General features: G+C 33.4%; 1 protein-coding gene across 3 annotated transcripts in view; it reads left to right on the top strand.

Moving 5' to 3' along the window:
- LOC141458848 (uncharacterized) overlaps positions 1-17,151 on the top strand; it is a 60,176-nt gene extending 43,025 nt beyond the window's left edge. Inside the window, exons 5-9 of one of the 3 annotated variants that reach the window (XM_074137389.1) lie at positions 1,967-4,451; positions 4,968-5,132; positions 5,216-6,408; positions 16,162-16,317; positions 17,011-17,151. In XM_074137389.1, the coding sequence (XP_073993490.1) occupies positions 1,967-1,986 (20 nt within the window). In that variant the 3' untranslated portion in view covers positions 1,987-4,451; positions 4,968-5,132; positions 5,216-6,408; positions 16,162-16,317; positions 17,011-17,151. Of the gene's footprint in view, positions 1-1,966; positions 4,499-4,967; positions 5,133-5,215; positions 6,409-11,215; positions 11,381-11,464; positions 14,726-16,161; positions 16,318-17,010 lie in introns of all 3 variants that reach the window. The other 2 variants (XM_074137390.1, XM_074137386.1) reach the window with 2 other exon arrangements.
- The last annotated feature ends 4,148 nt before the right edge of the window (positions 17,152-21,299 follow it).

Below are 21,299 nucleotides of genomic sequence, written 5' to 3'. Positions count from 1 at the left end.
TAACTGCACAATTTAACAGATTTCTTTCTTTATTTTTCATTTTGCACAAGACGGAACCAGTGCCAAAGTACCGTTCTACTGCAAGTTCTGCGATAAGACTTTCCAGATTCTTTGTTTAATAGTTCTTTCTATTCGCTTCCTCCGCTAAATACAAGCCTAAAAAAACTTAAGTTTTAAAACATTAAACTACAAAAATCCATTAACTTTCGTTCAATTAGACTTCATTTTTCCTTAATCTAAACTTAAGTTTGTCTGACTCTCTGGCGTGGCTCCTGTCCACCTGTCCTCTTCAACAGCAATCCTCTTCCTTATACAGATCTGGTGCGCTACCTTGGGCTCTACATAGACAAGCGACTCACGGTGGAACCCACACACTAGACTTAAAAGATAAGCAATGACAAAACGTGCGAAACTACTTTACAGACTACTTGGGCGACGCTCCAAATTACCCATTGAACTCAAACGATTAATATACAGTAATATTCTCAAACCTATGTGGACTTACTGGACTAGAGCTGTTGGGTTCAGCCAAACCTACAGAACATACGGACTGTACAAGACATTTCAGTCAAAACTACTGTCGACAGATAGCTGACGCTCCTTTCTACGGTGACTAACCTCACTCTTCACCATGGCCTCAACATTCCCTTCATAGACCAATTCGCTAAGACTAAATATCAAAAATTCCACACTACTCTCTCGACTAGACTCTAATCCTCTTGTACTGCCTCTCGCTTCCTCTGACATTCCTGACAATCCTCCTCGCCGACTGAATTGCCAGTGGCCCCCCGCGACTTCCTTACAGTCTGAAGAACTAAATCTCTCCTCTCTCCTACCCATATTCTCCTCTTTGCATTACCCTATCTCAAATAGAGAGTGCTACCGCTGGGTAGCTTCTCTCCTCCTGCTCCTCCCGCACCAGTTCACCTCATTCACCTCCTATTTACTTATTGTATATATTTATACAGATTGTAAATTACAAAATAAATAAATAAAACAAAAATAAAAAAAAGTTTAGTAAATTATTTTACATCTGCTCATTTAAAAAAATAAAATCTACGATTTTATTTCATTAATCGATTTTTTGGCCACCTAGGCAAACATACATAGGTTTTGACGGTTTCTCAAATAAATGTCACTTATGGAGTCACTCTGAAAAGTCTTGATTTGAAAAAAAAAAGAAGACAAGGTTATTGTTCCGGTATCTTTAGAAGGCCAAGTAACGTTAAAGTTATTATTAGAATACTGAATAAGTCTGTTCTGTAAGTTATTCATAACTTGAAGTTTACTAAAATACTTTTGGTTGTAAGATGTTTTATTTAAATTAGAATGATAATTACACCCAGATACAACTAATACAATTTTAAACGGACACAACGATTTTGGAGGATCCTTGAGGAACCTTAACTTCCAGAATTTTGAGGGATTTTGTGATTGAACTAAAGGACATCTAAAACACTCTAATCCTCTTTACCTGAGAATGAATCGACATTTATTTTCAGTAAAACTAAAACGTGAGGAGTTTCCTTGTAACAAGTTTAATATTAAAGTAGTGTGAGTGATTTTCGTAAACAATTACATCATAATTTCATTAAATTAGGCCTAATAAGTGCCCATAACTTTTTGTAAGAGCCAGTTTACCAATGTAAATGAGCTAGCTAAAAGTAATTTAAATACAGAAATTATTTACGTAATAGCAACATGAGTTATTACCCTATTATCAGTTCGTTCAGGTAAAATTAGGCTATATATATTTAAACGAATTGCTTCAATCGACTTTTATTGTTAGTTTCAAGAATAGTGTTAACATTTTTGGCATTTAGTTAATTTTGTCTCATTCTATGACACTTGTCAATCAAACTAGAAAAACATGAGATTGAAATTCGCCCTTCTGTCAGCGGGTATTTACAGTAAGTGCACAAACAACTTCAATTAATTACAAACATGTTTTATGTTCTGTTTTTAGAGTGGCAAAAATATCGATAATATACCAGTTGTGGCTATTAAATAACGAGACTGATGCTGCTACAGAAGATCTATGCATGCGCCAAATCCTAACGACCGACAGCTGTGCAGCGTAAAGCCTTCTATTTCGATTGCAGCGTCTCACGTGTCTGTAGAGAAATCTGTTTGACCGGAACCGTCGCGTTTGTGTAAGAGGTGATAGTTTCGTTTTACCGAAAACATGATACTACACATGTAGTAGAGCAACGAATTGTCGTAAAATTTCACGTGAAACTGGGTAAAACCGCTACTTAAACTTATCTTTTATTAAAAGAAGTTTATGGCGAAGAATGTTAATCACGTCTGCGAGTTTTTGAGTGGTTCAAGCGTTTCTAAGATGACCGTGAAGAGTTTGCAGCAAATTCTCCACAATTGCAACATTACCACATAAATAATAACTTATTGTATTAATAATAAAGTATTGTTCCTCTGTGAAAAACCTTGGTATCACTTTTGATCAAAACCTATCCTGGAAAAACCATGTTTCCCAAATCTCTCGTCGTTCCATCCATATCCTAAAGCAGTTTAATAGTTTCCGTCACCATTTTCCAATTAAGACCCGGCAACTCCTTGTTTCCTCTCTTATATTCCCCCATTTCGACTATGGTTGCTTAGTGTATGGCGGTCTTTCTGGTGATATTGAAGCTAAGCTCAAACGCCTCCATGAACAGCTTTATAAGATTTATTTTCAGCATTTCCAGAGACTCTCGCATTTCGCCGCTGCTACGATGAGTTGAAGTGGCTTTTTCTCTTGTCTACAGCCGCCAATATCTTTTGGCTTCTTTCCTTTTTCAAGTCATCCAGTCTCAAGGGCCTTCCTATATTTTTCATCTCCTTAAGTTTAAATCCTCCATCCATTCCCGTAACACTAGATCTCGCTCATCTGATCTTTATATTCCCTCTCACCGCACCTCATCCTTTTCCTTCCTAATACGTGCTACCTCTCTCTGGAACTCCTTGCCTTCAACTGTCCGCCATGCTCCTACCCTATCTATCTTTAAATCCCATCTATTCAGTTATCTCGTCTCTATTCAGCTTCCTCCGAAATTCTAATTGTTTTAATTTATTTCCTTAATTTCTGCTGTTATTTTTATTTTCACTTTTTGTAAATACTTATTTATTTATTTATTTTCTGTTTAATCACAGGCCAAACTGTTAAGGCCTCTATTTGTTCCTGTATTTATTCTTAGGGGACAACTGTCCCAGAATAATAAATTTATTTTCTATTTCTATTTCTATTTATCTGACATCTGACGACATTAGCGCCGAGTTTTATCAGTGCACTGTCGTCCTTCGGTCAGTATTCACTCGTTACAGAAAACACTTTTAATCACAGGATAATTAGCCGTAAGAAGCTTCTTGGTAGAGAAAATTTAAGGACCAGCAGCTGGATTCGAACCAGGGATCTCCAAATGGGAATCCAGCGAGCTACCCACTCAGCTAATCCCTCTACTCTTAAATTACTAAATTATTTTACTTAAATTCATTCGTACCAAAGTTTATATAGTTTTACTACTTCTAACACAATTATTGCTAATTTTCATTTCAATTAGGTAGTTAGACGGAGGCGACTAGCAAACATACTTTACTATAAATTTCTTTTATTAACCTTTAAATAAAATCCAAGGCCTTAGACCGGGAATCGAACCAACTACCACAATACATATTAGCTTTGCAGGTCTCGCCTCTTAACCGCTCGGCTACCATGGCGCCTTTTTTTACCTCTTCTAATACTTAAATAAATAATTAAAACTTATAAAGGTAAACGATTTCGTTACAGCGTTTACTAAAGCGAACCAAGCGGTTAGTAATATGAGCGTCATTTTTCTATGTCAAGTTTTAGATTGAACCTCAAGTAATCTTGCCATGGTATAAACCAAATATTCTTGCGGCACGAATTGAAAGCAAAATGTTTTGAATTAAATAAAGCAACTTAGAGCTGAATGGGAGTTTTAATGGAGCGATCAAAGAACCCAAGAAACTATGGAGACAATAAGAATGAAGGTTATTCTAACTATTACTAGATAATTGTTTAAGGAATAAATTATTAAATAATTGTTATGAGGAAAAAGAAGAAAGAAATTGGTTTGAAATTAATAAATAAAAAACTCAAATCAATAACCTGCAGTTAGTTAACCTCCTCATTAAAAACTATTGTTAGTTTATTGTGCATAAGCTTAGATTATCTCCTAGTAACTAGCTGACAAATCTATGCAAGCGATCTATAGTAAAAAGAACTATTATTGATAATCTAACTATTATGTCCAGAATTTCATTCTAAGTTTTCCTTAATTGCTCAAACGTGACAACAATTGACTGTCCATGTTTTCCTGCTTCGAAATATCTATAAATACCGATAACTTTAATCACTTGCTTCCAGTATCTTCTGAATATTCACACAAGGATAATGGTTCAGTGTTTTTATATGTTGCTGATTGGCAGTTTTAGTAAGCAAATCTCTAAGAAGTTTCATTAATTTTAGCCGAATTACTGCGTATGTTTTATTTAATTACTTATTTTTTGACCGGTTTCGGATTTTCACCCATCATCAGATATAAATTAAAAAGTTTCATGCAGAGAATTTGATTTCAACTAAACTTGAATGCCTAGGTAGTCGATGTCTAATTCTCCGCACCAAACTAGTAAATAATAATAGTTACAAGTAGTTCATTTTGGTAATAGTTCGTTAATTTTTATCGGATTTTTTCTCCATCGTAAAACAGGAAATGGATGCAACAGTTTTTATTTTCAACCTGAATACGAAAAAAACTTTAATATCTGTTTAAAAAAAATGAATAAAACAAAAGAATCCCCAATCAATTGCTGGAGAACATGTTTCAGTCAGATCCTCCAGAATCGCCGCGGGAGTTTTACTTCTAGATATTCCTGCAAGACAACTCCATAGTTTAAGTTTAAGATTGAGTATAGCAATCGCTATAATTTACATAACCATCTTTTTACAGTGCTAGCCAGTTCTGTAACTGCAGGTGAAGCGGAAGGAACATGCGACATTATTTGCCCACTTCTTTTTGCACCCGATCCAGTTTGCGGATACTGCCGTAAATCGGAATTCATTACTTTTACAAGTCTCTGTTTTCTTGAAAGGGAAAATACCTGTTACAACAGCAGTAAGTATACAAATATTACTATCATTACATATTTTACGAATCCCTAAGATTGTTTAATGTAAATCTTTTTAAAACCGTTTCAGACTGTATAGCCGTTGCTAACTGCTCCTGTAATGCCAATGTCCAGCAATAAGGAAGATCAATTAGATTTAGATTTTATTTTAATCAAAAGGAATAATAAAAAAGACTACTAAAGAGCTCTGAACTTCTTCAACTTAATCTCCCCCATTTCTTAATATTATCAATTCTTTGAAACACTAAAAATCAACTTTTAGAAACCAGTGCTAATTAAATTTGGTCTCTAGATTAAAAGCAGTTTAGGTAAGTTAATAATTAAAAATGGCAATGTATATGAGAGTTCGAACTCTCAACTGTATTATGCAAAAGCAGATCATTTCGGTAACGTGCCGTATCGTCCGACTATTGTTTAAATACTAGTAGTATACAGTCATGTGTAGGGGAAGAGGTAATGGAGAGGAAGAAACTGCAAACTGCAGTTTCAGAAGATCAGCTCGTCATTGCCCAGGATTGCGAGGAAAACGAGTATATGACGACTGACGAGGTATCCCTGTTAAAGATACTTTTTGAGATCAACCGCTGAGGCCTTAGCAACTCCGAGCTTTTTTTTAGTGTAATACCGGCCTCTGGATGGTGTTCTCTCGTTACAAATACTGAATGAGCTGTAAGAAGCTTTTAATAAGAGAAAATCAAGGATCCAACAGCTGAATTCCTACACAGGATCTCCTCGTGGGAATCAAGTAAGCTAACCACTAAGAAAGGTCCTCTCCTAGGTAGATGACTACATTGAGATCAAAAAACAAAGATATTGACTAATACCGAACGGTTCTTGGAGTTATAAGATAAGCCAAATGATAAGTGAAGCTCTTAGAGCCATCCGCACGATCAATCCCAATCTATGGAACACAGCATGCTGGTAAGTACTAAATAGTGAAAATTTATAGCCAATGAAGTTTGAGACACTAGAAACAAATGCAATACGTGTCTAACCAGGTAAAATGTTTATTAGGGAAGGTATGAAACAATATAAATATGGAAATAATGTGGAGGGAACTATAAGTCTTATCACTTGAAAAAATGATTTATCTTTTCTACATAGTTTATATATATTTATATATATTTTTTCAAAAAGTGTTATAGTGCGCACAATACAGTAGTTACAAATAAAAATTTAATAGCAAAATAGAACATTCCTTCAAAGTGTTCAGAACAAATGGCAAAATGATTCCAAAATATCTGATGTTAATGTGCCTTTTCTGTAAGTAAATATTTCTATTTTATCACTGTTTGAATATTATTATTTTTTTATATAATTTGTTTGTCAATGTGTTCAAATCGTTCTCTTAAATTGTTTAAAAACCTGTGATCAATTTCCTAATAAAAACAATTGTCTAATCTGGCTGACAAAGCTATTTTGTCATAATTGAACAGACGTTGAGCTAGTGTATAGTGACCAGGTATCTATATCTAATGTCTCTGTCCCACAGAACAGTTCGAACTAAAAAAAAAATAAATAAACAAATAAAATAATATAAAAAGTAAGCTTGCAGAGGATATGAAGAGTGAAGCGGGTTTGCAATCCTTGCTCTAACACTCTAACCCAGTGTTCTTAACCGGAGTTCCGCGGAACAATGGTGTTCCGCGAAATTTCAATTTTAAATGTATTGAAATTTAGAAACTTAGGAAAGATACGAAAACAAAAAATTGTCCCTTTTTTTTTAATTTGAATTTAATTTTAAGTTCTTGCTAAATACCGAATTTCAAATTATTTAATGTTAGTGTTCCGCGAGAAAAATATATACATATCATTGTGTTCCGCGTCTATGAAAAGGTTAAGAATTATTATTTAATTATTATTAGTTAATTATTATTATTTTTTTATTATAAAGGGTTGAAAATTTTTTGGGTCATGAAATTCCGTAAAATTATGGCCGTTATATATCTCCCACTGTGAAGCACGTATTGATATGGAATTTTTTTCTCTTGTACACTTTGTTTTCCTCAATTATAAACTATAGTTATTTTGTGCACAGAACTATAATTTTAGAAGATAGAAAGCAGTGGTTCTTAACCGGTGTTCCGCGGAATATGGTCCAAGTATTTTAAATGTATTGAAATTTAGAAACTTAGGAAAGATACGAAAACAAAAAATTGTTCCTTTTTTTTTAATTTGAATTTAATTTTAAGTTCTTGCTAAATACCGAATTTCAAATTATTTGATGTTAGTGATCCGCGAAAAAAATATATAATACATATAATTGTGTTCCGCGTCTATGAAAAGGTTAAGAACCACTGCTCTAAACTAACGACTACATTTGTAAAATCAATGCTGTCCCAATGCTGGAAGCAGTCCTGGAAGGTTATTTCCGAAATCGTTGACAGTTCTTACGCGATTTCTCTTTTTATGGATTCAAATTACTTCAAATAGATTTACATTGATGTCTTGGAAAAGAATAAACGGCCAGAAGAAGCCTCGGGGTAATGGTTCTTTTGGTGTTCTATTACTAGAGTTCTCCTCCGACATAACCTGCTTTGGCAATCCATTGATGAGGAATAAAACAGTTTGAAACTGTTAAACACTTTTTCTCCCTCACAGGACCTCAAGAGACTATTTACGGTGAATGTTGCGGCACGATCGCAACACCTACTGTTACTAGAAGAGTAAGATTGTACCGCATGATGCGTAATGCGTGACGCTCACGTTTCATTATAAAAATATTGATGATAATACGAGAAATGTAAAGTGCTTTAGAGCAAAAAGATTATTGACAATTTAAGTCGTAATTTATTGTTATTTTATGTTAACCTTCATTTTTCTCAATCTTAAAGTAAGAATGTGGTGCTCAATTCCAACATTTAGTTTGCTCATGCTGAAGGCATGAATAGATCGAATACATGGTCTTTATAAATTTGAGTAGTAGAAATAAATTTTTGTGAGGTAAAACTGTTGTGTATATATGTGTATATACTCAAATATTTTATGTCCTCATATACATTGCCATTTTTAATTATTATCTCACCTAAACTGCTTTTAATCTAGAGACCAAATTTAATTGGCATTGGTTTCTAAAAGTTGATTTTTAGTGTTTCAAAGAATTGATATTAAGAAATGGGGGAGATTAAGTTGAATAAATTCAAAGCTCTTTAAGTCGTCTTTTTTATTATTATTTTTGATTAAAATAAAATCTAAATCTAATTGATCTTCCTTATTGCTGGACATTGGCATTACAGGAGCCGTTAGCAACGGGTACACAATCTGAAACGGATTTAAAAGGATTTACATTAAACAAACTTAGGGATTTGTAAAATATGTATTGATAGTAATATTTGCATACTTACTACTATTGTTACAGATATTTGCGTAATCAAGCAAACAGTAACTTGAAAATGTAATGTATTCCGAATTATTGCAGTATGCGCAAACTGGTGGGGGTTCTATAAAAGTGGGGCAAAATAAAACGCATGGTTTTCCCGCTTGATCCGCAGTTACAGAACTGGCTAGCACTGTAAAAAAATGGTTATGTGAATGAATGCGATTGCGATACTCAATCTTAAACTTGGACAATGAAGCTGCCTGAGAGAAATATCTAAAACTCTCATCTCCAACTACAATTCTGGAGAATCTGATTGGTACTAAAATAAACTCTTTGAATAACTCGTAACTTTTTCGGTGCGCAGAATTTGACATCAACCAAGTTTTTGACTGCTCAACATTTTTAGTGTAAAACTAAAACTTAGTTGAAATCAAATTGAAGTGGAAGAACCACCGAAATCGGTCAGAAATAAATTTAAAAACACAAGTGCAGTACTTCGGCTAAAATTAATGAAACTTCTTAGAAATTAGCTTACTAAAACTCCCAACCAGCAACATATAAAAACACTGAACCATTATCCTTGTGTGAATATTGAGAAGTTTTTTATTTAATATTTACTTACAGAAAAGGCACATAAACATCAGATATTTTGGACTCATTTTGGTGTTTGCTCTGAATACATTGAAGAACGTTCTATTTTGCTACTGTATTTCTATGTGTAACTACTGTATATATATATATATATATATTTGCACAATATCATATTTATAATACATGTACATTTTGAAAAAATAATGGAAAGATTATTTTTTGTTTAAAGATAATACTATGGTTTTCCCCCGTTATTTCCCTGCTCTATTTGTTTCATACATTTTCTAATCAACCTTTTTCTTTGTTAGACACGTGGAGTTTCTATGCAACGGCTAGTTTGGGCTCACTGACACCCATGGGCTAAAATTTATCATCCGCCAAATAGAGCAGGGAAATAAGGGAGGAAAACCAAAGTATTATCTTAAAAAAAAATCTATCCATAATTTTTGCAATATATATTGTGTTTTATAAATATGTTATTATGCATATATGTATACATATAGTAGTTACACATAGAAATTCAGAAGCAAAATAGAACGTTCCTTCAAAGTGTTCAGAGCAACCAGCAAAATAATTCCAAAATATCTGCTGTTTATGTGCCTTTTCTGTAAGTAAATATTTCTACTGTCAGTCGTTTCAATTAAATAATATTTTTTCACTGTTTTATCAATTAAAGTTTGACTTCATTAGCCAGTCAAACTGAGTAACTAAAATCATTAGTAATAATATCCATCAAAATAAATAATAAATTATTCCTAAATTTGATATTTCTTGATATCACTGCAATTTTAACCTAAGAAGGCGCGATTATTTTGAGCCGACAGAAATAGATTTTCATGGATGTTTTGAGAAAGAAGAACTGATCAGAAGAAGCCTCGGGTAATGGTTCTTTTGGTGTTCTACTACAAGAGTTCACCTCTGGCATTACCTGCTTCGGCAATCAATTGATGAGGAATAAAACAGTTTGAAACTGTTGAAACACTTTTTCTCCCACATAGGAGCTCAAGAGAATATTTACCGTAAATATTACGGCACGATCGCAACAGCTACTGTTACTAGAAGAGTAAGATTGTATCATATGATGATGCGTAATGCTTGACGCTTTCGTTTCATTATAAAAATATTGATGATAATACGAGAAAAGTAAAGTGCTTTAGAGCAGAAAGATTATTGACAATTTAGGTCGAAAGCCATGGCTCGGCTACTTGTTTAAAGAAATATATTTTCACCACCTCTAGCATACTAATTGCTAATTTTCTTTTAATAAAATATCACCTGTTCTAACAGTTAAATAGATAATTAGAACTTATAAAGGTAAACGATTTCGTTTTAGCGTTTACCAACGACAATATAATTAAAATAATCCCCATTTTTAAGAAACTATTTTTAGTTTATTGATCATAAAATTGTATTATCTCCTAGTAACTAGTTGAAAAATCGATGCGAGCGATCAATAGTAAAAAGAACTATTACTGATAATTTGAACATTATGTCCGGAATTTCATAGTAAATTTTCCTTAATTGCTCAAACGTGACAACAATCGACTCCATGTTTTCCTTCTTCGATATATCTATAAATACCACTTTCTTTAATCACTTGGTTTCAGTATCTTCCCAATTTTCACCCAAGCAAAATGATTTTTTTTTTTATTTGTTGCTGGTTGGCAGTTTTAGTAAGCTAATTACTAGGTTCATTAATTTTAGCCGAAGTACTGCGCATGTGTTCTTAAATTTGTTTCCGGCCGGTTCTGGATGTTCATCCATCTATTTGATTTCAACTAAGTTTTAGTTTCACACTAAACTTGTTGGTCTAAACAGAAATTTAGTTGATTTAAAATTCACCGCACCGAAAAAGTTATGAGTTATTCAAGGAGTTTATTTTGGTAATTTTTCGTTAATATTTATCGGGCTTTTCTCTATCCCAAAACAGGAAAGAGATGCAAGAGATTTTATCGTATTTTCAATCTGAATGCGAAAAAAAAAATTCATACTGGTTAAAAAATAAATAACAAAATGACCCTTAATGAACTACTGGAGAACATTTATCAGTCAGATCCTCCAGAATCGCCGTGGGAATTTTATTCCTCCAAGACAACTCCATTGTTTAAGTTTAAGATTAAGCATTGCAATCGCATTAGTTTACATAACCATTTTTTGCAGTGCTAGCCAGTTCTGTAACTGCGGATCAAACGGAAAAACCATGCATTATACATTGCCCCATTATGATAGCAGCCGAGCCAGTTTGCGCATATTGCAGTAATTCGGAATTCAGAACATTTTCAAGTTACTGTTCGCTTGATGGCGCAAATGTCTGTGACAACAGCAGTAAGTATACAAATATTACCATCACTACATATTCTAACGAATCCCTAAGATTGTTTAATGTAAATCTTTTTAAAACCGTTTCAGACTGTATAGCCGTTGCTAACTGCTCCTGTAATGCCAATGTCCAGCAATAAGGAAGATCAATCAGATTTAGATTTTATTTTAATCAAAAGGAATAATAAAAAAGACTACTAAAGAGCTCTGAATTTGTTCAACTTAATAACCCTCATTTTTTAATCTTTCTTCTTTGAAACTAAAAATAATTTTTTTGAAACCAATGCTAATTAAATTTGGTCTCTAATTAAATGGGAATCAGCTGAGATAGCGAAGTGTTCACATGTAGCTACTTTTGCTCTGTTTTTTAAGTGGTTAAAAGTATCTTTTTTTAGATAAATTTCTAACGGTTTAGATAAGTTTTTTCAGTTTAGTGTTTTTGGTTTCTAAACAAACATTTATTCAAATATTTTCTGGTAGTTACTTTTGATTAATTAAGTTTGGATTGGCGAGGTTAATTTTGTGATTGCGCTTTGTTTTACAAAACAAAAGACGCTAGAACATCTTCAATTAGAGTGAGAAAGTATTAGAGTGAGCAAACAACACCTTGCTATTGCTTTATATATTAGAAGCAGTTTATTAAGTATTGAAACATCTTATCTAATGATAAATAGTGAATCAGATGGCCCGGGATTCACCACCTTGGATAAAATATGCGCTTCCAGAAGCGCGATTATTAAAAGACCATTAACAAGAGATTCTTCACCTATAAAAATTTATCTACTGATAAAATTAATTTTTAATGTTAATTAACGTTGGCTGTCATCATACTTCGTTGAGTAGTTTGCGTGTTCCATCACAACCATTCTCCATTTAATTGCTGGTCCAAAGTATGAATGAATAAGATGTTACAGTTAAATAAAAGAAAGACAAGAAGAAAAGCATAGAAATACTCTAAAAAATTCAATCAAATCTACCGGAACATAATTGGAGGTTAACCCAAAATAAATGATTGCACAGCCAAAACGGTTAACTAACAATTTAAGAAATTTATTTAAACGTATTGACAAAAAAGTTATATAAAATAATAATATTCAAACAGTGATAAAATAGAAATATTTACTTACAGAAAAGGCTCATTAATAGCTGATATTTGGGAATCATTTTGTCGTTTGCTCTGAACACTTTGAAGGAACGTTCTATTTTGCTACTAAATTTTTAAGTTTGTATACTACCATATATACATATGAATACCCACAATATCTTATTTAGAATGTATGGAAAAAATAAAGAAAATATTGTCTTTTTTAAAGATAATACGTTGGTTTTCCCCTGTTGTTTCCCTGCACTATTTGTTTCATACATTTTCTAATCAAACTTTTTCTTTGTTAGACACGTGGAGTATCTATGCAACGGCTTCTTTGGGCTCATTGATAACGACGGGCTGAAATTTAACATCAGCACTTTACGCTATAAATCTTTAATTATTAGTATTCTCCAGCATGCTGTGCTCCATAGGCTGGAACTGACTCTGCGCAGATAATCGGCGGGAGTAACTATGACTCTCTTAGCAACAGTTCATTCGCAGTACCGGTTGCCCTGGAGAAGAAACTGCTGCACTATGGTTCAAAGTTGTTTCCGTACCCACGGTTTGATGTTTTAATTTATTCAACATAATCTCCCCTCATTTCTTAATATTTCCTCTTTGAAAGTAAAAATCAACTTTTAGAAAGCAATGCTAATTAAATTTGGTCTCTAGACAAAAAACAGTTTAGGTAAGTTAATAATTAAAAATGGTAAAGTGTAGGAGGACATAAAATATTTGAGTATATACACACACATATGCACAACAGTTTTTCCCACAAAAATTGCTCAAATTCAGAAAGACCATGTATCCTATTTATTCACGCCTTCAGCATGAGCAAACTAATAGTTGGAATTGAGCACCACATTCTTACTTTACGATTGAGAAAAAGGAAGGTTAAAACAAAAAACGAAAATGGTCCAAACATCTACCTCCAGCTTCTCTTCCAACTATTAACTCCTTCACTAATTTAATATTTATTTTAATGGTAATTATTACTAATGCTTTTAGTTATTCAGTTTTACTAGCGAATGAAGTCATACATTCGAACGACTTTATTGAAGTAGTTCTTTATAAGGATAAAAGATCAATACGATGCTACCTGGCATCTTGCTTCGTCGAGTAGTTTGTGTTTTCTGTCACAACTATTCTCCATTGAATTACTGATCTAAAGTATGAAAGAATAAGATGCTACAAGTCAATAATAGAGTGATAGAAGAAAGGAATAGAAATACTCGTAACAAATTCAATCATTTCAACTAGAACATAATTGGAGGTTAACCCAAAATAATTTATAGCAAAATATATATTGACTAATACTGAACGGTTGGTTGTTCAACTTGTAAGATAAGTCAAATGATAAGTGAAGCTGTTAGAGCAGGGGTCGGCAACCCGCGGCTCGCGAGCCGCATGCGGCTCTTTTATCCAAATTTTGTGGCTCTTCAGCCTGCCCAAAATATGTTGTTAGTTAAATTTTATTGAAACGAATGAAAATTCCATTTATTAAAGGTAATTTTTCAAAAATAATTTTAAATGTGATAGGTTCGAAATTGAATGGAATTATACAATATCAAAATAAAGTACTTGATTTATATTGTAAGACTGCCGCCTTTTCATTCCTTAAGTTATTATTTATATGTTTATTTACTTTTCAATATGTGAAAATAAATATATAAAACATTTAAATGTTGTTGAATATCATAAAATAATAATTTGAGAATACAAATGATCTACAGAGTTTGTTTACACTATCATCCTTGCGGCTCTTGGTAAGATTTATTAAAATTATTTAAGGAGAAATGGCTCTCTACTTAAAAGAGGTTGCCGACCCCTGTGTTAGAGCGATCCGCACGATCAACCCCATTCTATGGAACACAGCATGCTCGTAAGTACTAAATAGTGAAGATTTATAGCGCATAGGGAGGATGATAAATTTTGGCAAATGGGTATCAATGAGCCCAAAGATGCTGAAAGCATTGGAAATGGATGCACTACGTGTCTAACCAGAAAAAATGTTGATTAGAAAAGGTATGAAACAAAATAAATACAGAAATAATTAGTGGGGCAAACCAAAGTATTATCACCTAGAAAACTGTTTTATCTCCTCTACATTGTTTTCATAAATAAATATATTTTCTGAGTGATATAGAGTGCATATATATGTAGTTGCACATAAAACTTTAGTAACACAATAGAACGTTCCTTCAACGTATTCAGAGCAACCAGCAAAATGAGTCCAAAATATCTGGTATTTTTGTGCCTTTTCTGTAAGTAAATATTTCTATTTTATCACTGTTTTATTATTATTATTTTATATAACTTTTTTGTCAATGTGTTCAAATCGTTTTGTCAAAATGTGAGTTAATCGTACTGGCAGTGCAATAAACTAACCTGGATGATTTTTTGATGAAATTAGAGTATTTCTATTCTTTTCTTCTTATCATTCTTTTATTTAATTGTAAAATCTTATTCATTCATACTTTAGACCAATAAATAAATCGAAAATAATTATAATAGAAAGCGCTAACTACTCCGCAAAGCATCATGCCAGAGATAGCATCGTATTGATGTTTAATTCTTATAAAGTTGTATTTAAAAGTATTTAGTTCAACCAAGATCATGCGTTTTACGATGAAAAGCCTTCATATAAATGGAATATACATCTAAGAAATTAATGTATCATAGTTTGGCGTTTTCAGCTTGTAAAACAGATGGACTAAAATCATTAGTAATAACTTCAAACAGAATAATAATAAATAATTCAAGGAGTTGACGAATCATCATTTCATGCAACTGTAAGATGGCGCGATTATTTTGAGTAAATAGAAATGTTTGCTACTTGAACATTCGTAATGCAATCAAATAATTGATTTTTAAGAATAAATGACTACTTAACGCCCCATTCTGTCTCGTTTCCTAAAATTTCATTCCTCTACAGGCGCTCATCCTAACCCACTAATCTTCTTCCGCAATATCAGGTAATCCTCCAAAGAGATTGAAGAGATTTGATGAAATTAGTTAGAGTATTTCTATTCTTTTCTTCTTATCATTGTTTTATTTAATTGTAAAATCTTATTCATTCATACTTTAGACCAATAAATAAATCGAAAATAATTATAATAGAAAGCGCTAACTACTCCGCAAAGCATCATGCGGAGCGATCTACTCTCATCATATGAGCAGTATAATAGTTTCACGTTAATGGAGTGGCACCACTGGGTGCCCTCTACGATCAATGATCTTGATATTCCAGATATTTTAATCTTATATCGCATGTGCTTGTAGCAACAGTCGTGAATTTCTATAATAGATCGAAAAAAAAATTGAATAAAATGAAACATGAAAAAGTAAACAACAGGGAGGTACTTGTGAAATGGTGAGTTCCGCCAAAAAGTCTTAATAGGTAGCCATCGTTCCCGGAGCCCAATGAGAAGTTAAACAAAGTTTTCATGTTATTAAATTTTCGTTGTTTGACCAGAGATTTTTTAATATTTGGCGCTGCTGATTGGTTAATGAAGAACCCATTTTGTCATTTACTTAAACCAGAGACCCATTCTGTAAGAAAGTAAATTTGAAGTTTATGTAATATATCTGTATTTTAAACGTACAATTCAAAAATCTGAACCTAACAAATTGATCATTTAAATTACCTTTTCTTCCTCTACAAATGCACAATATTATTAGCTAATATCTTTGTTTACAGTGTACTTAACTTGGACACCTGCAACCAATGCAAACCCAACATGCAATAAAGTTTGTCCTTATTACGTGGATTATGTTTGCGGATGTGACTGTACAGATTGCAAAAAGTTTACTAACATATGTTTTCTAAATAAGGAGAATGACTGTAACGGCAAAAGTAAGTTTATATTTAACTCGCTTTAGATCAAATATGCGGCAGAACTTTACAAAGTTCAGGACAATAATTTTTATAAAGTTTTCTTTAAAATTTTCCCACTTTCCACTCTCCAACAACGACCTAATTTAGGGCATTATCATCAGATGGCAAGCTACTACAATCGCACTTTAGAGTGAACCCTAATCTACCATTCTTTCAGAAGTTTCTGTAAATTGCAACGTCCGGTGAATCGATTTGGACGGAAGCTTTACTGTGACGTCCTCTGTTAGCAGCTAAGCTTAATGAAGTTTCTGCTGCTTTCCCTTTTCTTGAGTTATGGCAGATGCACAATACATTCAACGAGCAAACAGTGTCCAATTAGTAAAGGCCACTTTTTGGGACTGAAGGAACCTCCAAATCGGTGAGCAGCACGATTACAACACCTTCTCCTTCTAGTAGTGTAAGAGAAAGTAAAAACGGTTTCAGTTGTTTCTTCAGTTCGACTGATTGTGCTGAAACTTCAGCAACTGAGGTCCCGAAATGGAATATCACGTTTATCGTTTCCAATAAACCTTGCTCATAGTCACAGACAAACAGACCAACTAATGGGAACTCTCCACTTCCTTGCTGAACGGAAATTCTTAGCTATAAGCCTAGTCTCTTTTATTTCAAGTGTGTTCATATTCATCTTTTAAAATTGTAATTATGTTGCAGATTATGTCCAAGTAGATATCTCATGCTGCAATTAAGGCTACTAATTTCAAGACAACAGCAATTAAGGCCGCTTTGCAAAGAATTTTTCTGATGAATTGTGTTTAAAAGTATTTAAAAATAAAATTTTTTTTTGCTATTAAAGATCAATGTGCAATTAAACCTGTGATCCATTTCCTAAAAACAACTGTCTAAGTTGGCTGACAAAGCTATTTGGCCATAACTAGCCAGACGTTGAGCCAGAGTAAAAATAGCAAGCAGGTATCTACATATATCTAATGTCTCTGTCTCTCAGAACAGTTCGAAATCGCTTCTGATGTTAGATGCAATTGCAGACTTAGACACAATACGATTCTTTAAAGTAGATGGAACTTCTGTCACCTCTATTATGCAGAAGCAGATCAATTTAATAACGTGCCGTATCGTCCGACTATTGTATGACCATATAACAAAATAATCAGTTGGAAGATTGAGAAGGAAAAAGTAATAATAATCAAGGATCAAGGAGTTGTTGTACGGGACAAGTTTTGTTAAGTCCCAATAAAGGAATAATCATATGAATATGGTTAAGCTTGAATTATTTGTTGCGTCTGAGAATGCAATGTTATTTCCTCCAATCCAAGCCCTGTCTACCAACATCCTGCCTGATTATCCACCACGACGTTTGAAGCATGGATGGCCTCGGGACCATCTGCGACCATTTTTCTTTCTACAGGAACTAGAAGCGAGCTTGAAATGTCCTCAGTTTATTTATTAATTATTAAACATTTTCAATAGTAATAAAAATTGCAAAAAAGTTTGTTCCATATTCGTTTTTTTTTTTAACTTTATTTATTTTCACAACTGCAGTACATTTCTGCAACAATTGAAACTGATACAACATGATACATGTAAATACATGAGTAGCATGAAGGGAGAATTCACCCAATGGTTGGACTCCCAAGGAAAAAACAGTTCACTATTGGGTACTAGCACCTACTTCATTAAGAAGATCGCGTGGCCGTCGGTGCTTCAATCGTCTTGCAGGATTTCCAGGCAATGCAGTAAGTTGGGATAGTAGGGGGTTTAGGGTGTGAGGTAATTGAAGCGTGGAATTTAATATAACGGGATCTTGCAGCTTCAGAAACATAGGGAACAATGAGATCTTGGTGCATGTTAGATTTAGACACAAAGCGAGGAGCATTAGCGATTCATGTTTTTGATTGGAACGATTGGATTCTATAGATATTGGCAGCTTTAACTGAAACCCCGAACTTTGTTTTGGGCATCATTGTCTAGATAAATCGTTTGCTGTTTAGTGGAAGTTTAGATCGTTAGTCGAGAAGTCTAGAGAGAAGTTTGAATCGTCTGTTTAGTTCTTTCCATTTAAGTCTAGGATATGGGTTCCAGGTTAGGCGTTTATCCATGAAGAATCCCAGGTACCTATCACTGTAGGAAGGGGAGTGATGAGATTAAATTCAATCCCGGCAGGTTAGGTTGGTTAGTATAACCCTTAATAGTTAATTGTAAACTACAAATCTGGTGGGAACTCTAATACGACTCCGTCAAAGTTTAATTTAAGAAATGCAATCATCTTGAAATTGAGAATTTCTGCCACAAAAAAAAAATAAACAAAATCACTAATTACCATTCTTTTAATGTAATCAATCTTCTCCTCAATCAATGTTCATCAATAAAATAAAAATGTATCGAAATTTTTGTTAACCCATCATCTGGAATTCTTGCATTGAAACTACTTAAAAACTTAAAAACTAAGCAGACCATAATAATAATATTAAAATATAATTCATTGGATTGTGGCCCCACCCAAACTCTCTCTTCCCCGTAGCTCTGGTTAGCCCGCAATTTCCCCGACATAAACTCTAGGTATAGAAAGCGAAAGAGGGTGCCAAGATAGACTATCTGAGTGGCGGTGGAGTACGCTTTCTGGCCAGCTTCCATGGAATCTAATCTAATCAATGCAGTTCCAACCCTTGTTAGTATAGAAAGCGAAAGAAGGTGCCAAGATAGACTATCTGAGTGGCTGTGAATTACGCTTTCTGGCCAGCCTCCATGGAATCTAATCTAATCAATGCAGTTCCAACCCTTGTTAGTATAGAAAGCGAAAGAGGGTGCCAAGATAGACTATCTGAGTGGCGGTGGAGTACGCTTTCTGGCCAGCTTCCATGGAATCTAATCTAATCAATGAAGTTCCAACCCTTGTTAGTAATTAAGAGAACTAAACTAAATTTAGAAAAATACCTTAAGATCTCTTTGACTTTTTCCTTATACATTCTCAGTTTTACTTGGCTCGTACTAGTTGTGCAGGTGTCGGTTAGGATACCATAAATTATCCCAGAATGAATAAAACTTACAGTTTCCACTAACCAACCACTTTATTGCGCCCCCCCCCCAATTAGAAAATACTTAAGATTTCTAATTTATGTCTATCGTTTATAAAACTAGCGAAATTAATTGATTCTAGAAATCGTTACAAATAAAGGTGATGGTTAATCTCATAGACATTCTAAGCATTCTAATTTCATCCATCTAATAGATGGAGCCACCTTTTTCAAATAATTAAACTGCATTATAAGTATAACGAGACTCTTCCGGTAATATGGTGAACCTTTCCCGCTCATCCGTTCAAAGTTTCTCAAAATCACGTAAAAATAACGATATCAAAGTTGATAAAGGCGAAACTCCAAGTTAAAGAAAAAATAATATCAATTTATTTTTAATATAAGCTTAAATTTTCTCACCAAAAGTTCAGGATGTTAAGCTTAGTAAAGATGTTAAACCTCCCACTTACCTGGAACAGAAGGAAACAATTATTAATAAACTTCAGGAAGGATATAAAAAAGAATAACAAATCATTTTATTATAATTATTTCTTTATTTAAGGCGTGCAAACGTCTGCGGTACAGAGCGCCAGGAGCTTTTTTTGGTGCTCAGCCGGCCTCTGGTCAGTGTTCACTCGTTACAGACAACACTGTCCATTACTGGGAGCTTAAAGGAACTCCTAGAAGGGAAAAGCCTCAGGAGTAACAGCTAGGTACAGAAACTTTAAGGACCAGCAGCTGGATTCGAACCTGGGATTTCCGCGTTGGGTAAAAGTAAACGCTAACCACTCAGCCAACCCCTCTCATCGTAAATCGAAGTATTATTAGTTTATTTTAGTTAAATTCATTCGAAACTATTAGCTTAAGCTCGGCTACTTGTATAAAGAAATATTGTTTTACTACTTCTAGTATAATTATCGCTAATTTTCATTTGATAAAATATCACCTGTTCTAACAGCTAAGTAGATAATTAGAACTTATAAAGGTAATCGATTTCGTTTTAAAGTTTACCAACGACAATATAATTTAAGTAATCCTCCTTTTAAAGAAAAGTATCGATAGTTCATTGAGTATAAGATTGCATTATCTCCTAGTAACTAGTTGAAAAATTGATACAAGCGATCAATAGTAAAAAAGAACCATAACTGATAATTTGCACATTAATTAGGATGGCCTGGAAATTCATGTCAAGTTTTCCTCAATTGTTAAAACTATAATTGACTCCATTTTTCCTTTTTCGATATATGCATAAAACCGGTTACTTTAATTACTTCCTTCCTGTAGTAATTTCAAAATATTCACGCAAGCAAAATTGTTTTGTGTTTTTATAGGTTGTTGATTGTAGCAATAGGTAACCAAATTACTAATAAGTTTCATTAATATTACCTTCTTTTTTTAAGTATAATAGTTTTTCATTAAATATATTTCTGACCGGATTCAGATGTTCATCCATCAATTTAATTTCAACTAAGTTCTAGTTTCACACTAAATATGTTGGTCCGGAATTTAGTTGATGTCTAATTGTCCGCACCGAACTAATTACGAGTTATACTAAGAGTTTATTTTGGTAATTTTTCGTTAACTTTTATCGCCGGTTTTCTTCATCGCAATACAGGAAATAGAAACGATTTATAACTTTATTTAAACAGAAAGCGAAAAAAATACATTAATATGTGTTTAAAAAATGAATAAAACAAAATAACCCCCTATCAACTATACTAGAGAACTTGTATCTGTTAAACCTTGAGAATTGTACTAGGAGTTGATAGTTTTAGATGATTCTCTTAGGCAGCTCCATTGTTTAAGTTTATGGTTGAGTATTGCAATCGCTATAATTTACATAACCATTTTTTTAACAGTGCTAGCTAGATCTGTAACTGCAGGTGAAGCGGAAGGAATATGCGACATTATTTGCCCATATCTTTTTGCACCCGACCCAGTTTGCGGATACTGCCATGAATCGGAATTCAT

This window comes from Rhodnius prolixus, unplaced genomic scaffold, assembly GCF_049639745.1.
Source record: "Rhodnius prolixus isolate KJV_2025 unplaced genomic scaffold, Rpr scaffold_5, whole genome shotgun sequence".
Classification (NCBI taxonomy): Eukaryota; Metazoa; Arthropoda; class Insecta; order Hemiptera; family Reduviidae; genus Rhodnius; species Rhodnius prolixus.
This window is presented reverse-complemented; position numbering and strand designations above follow the sequence as displayed.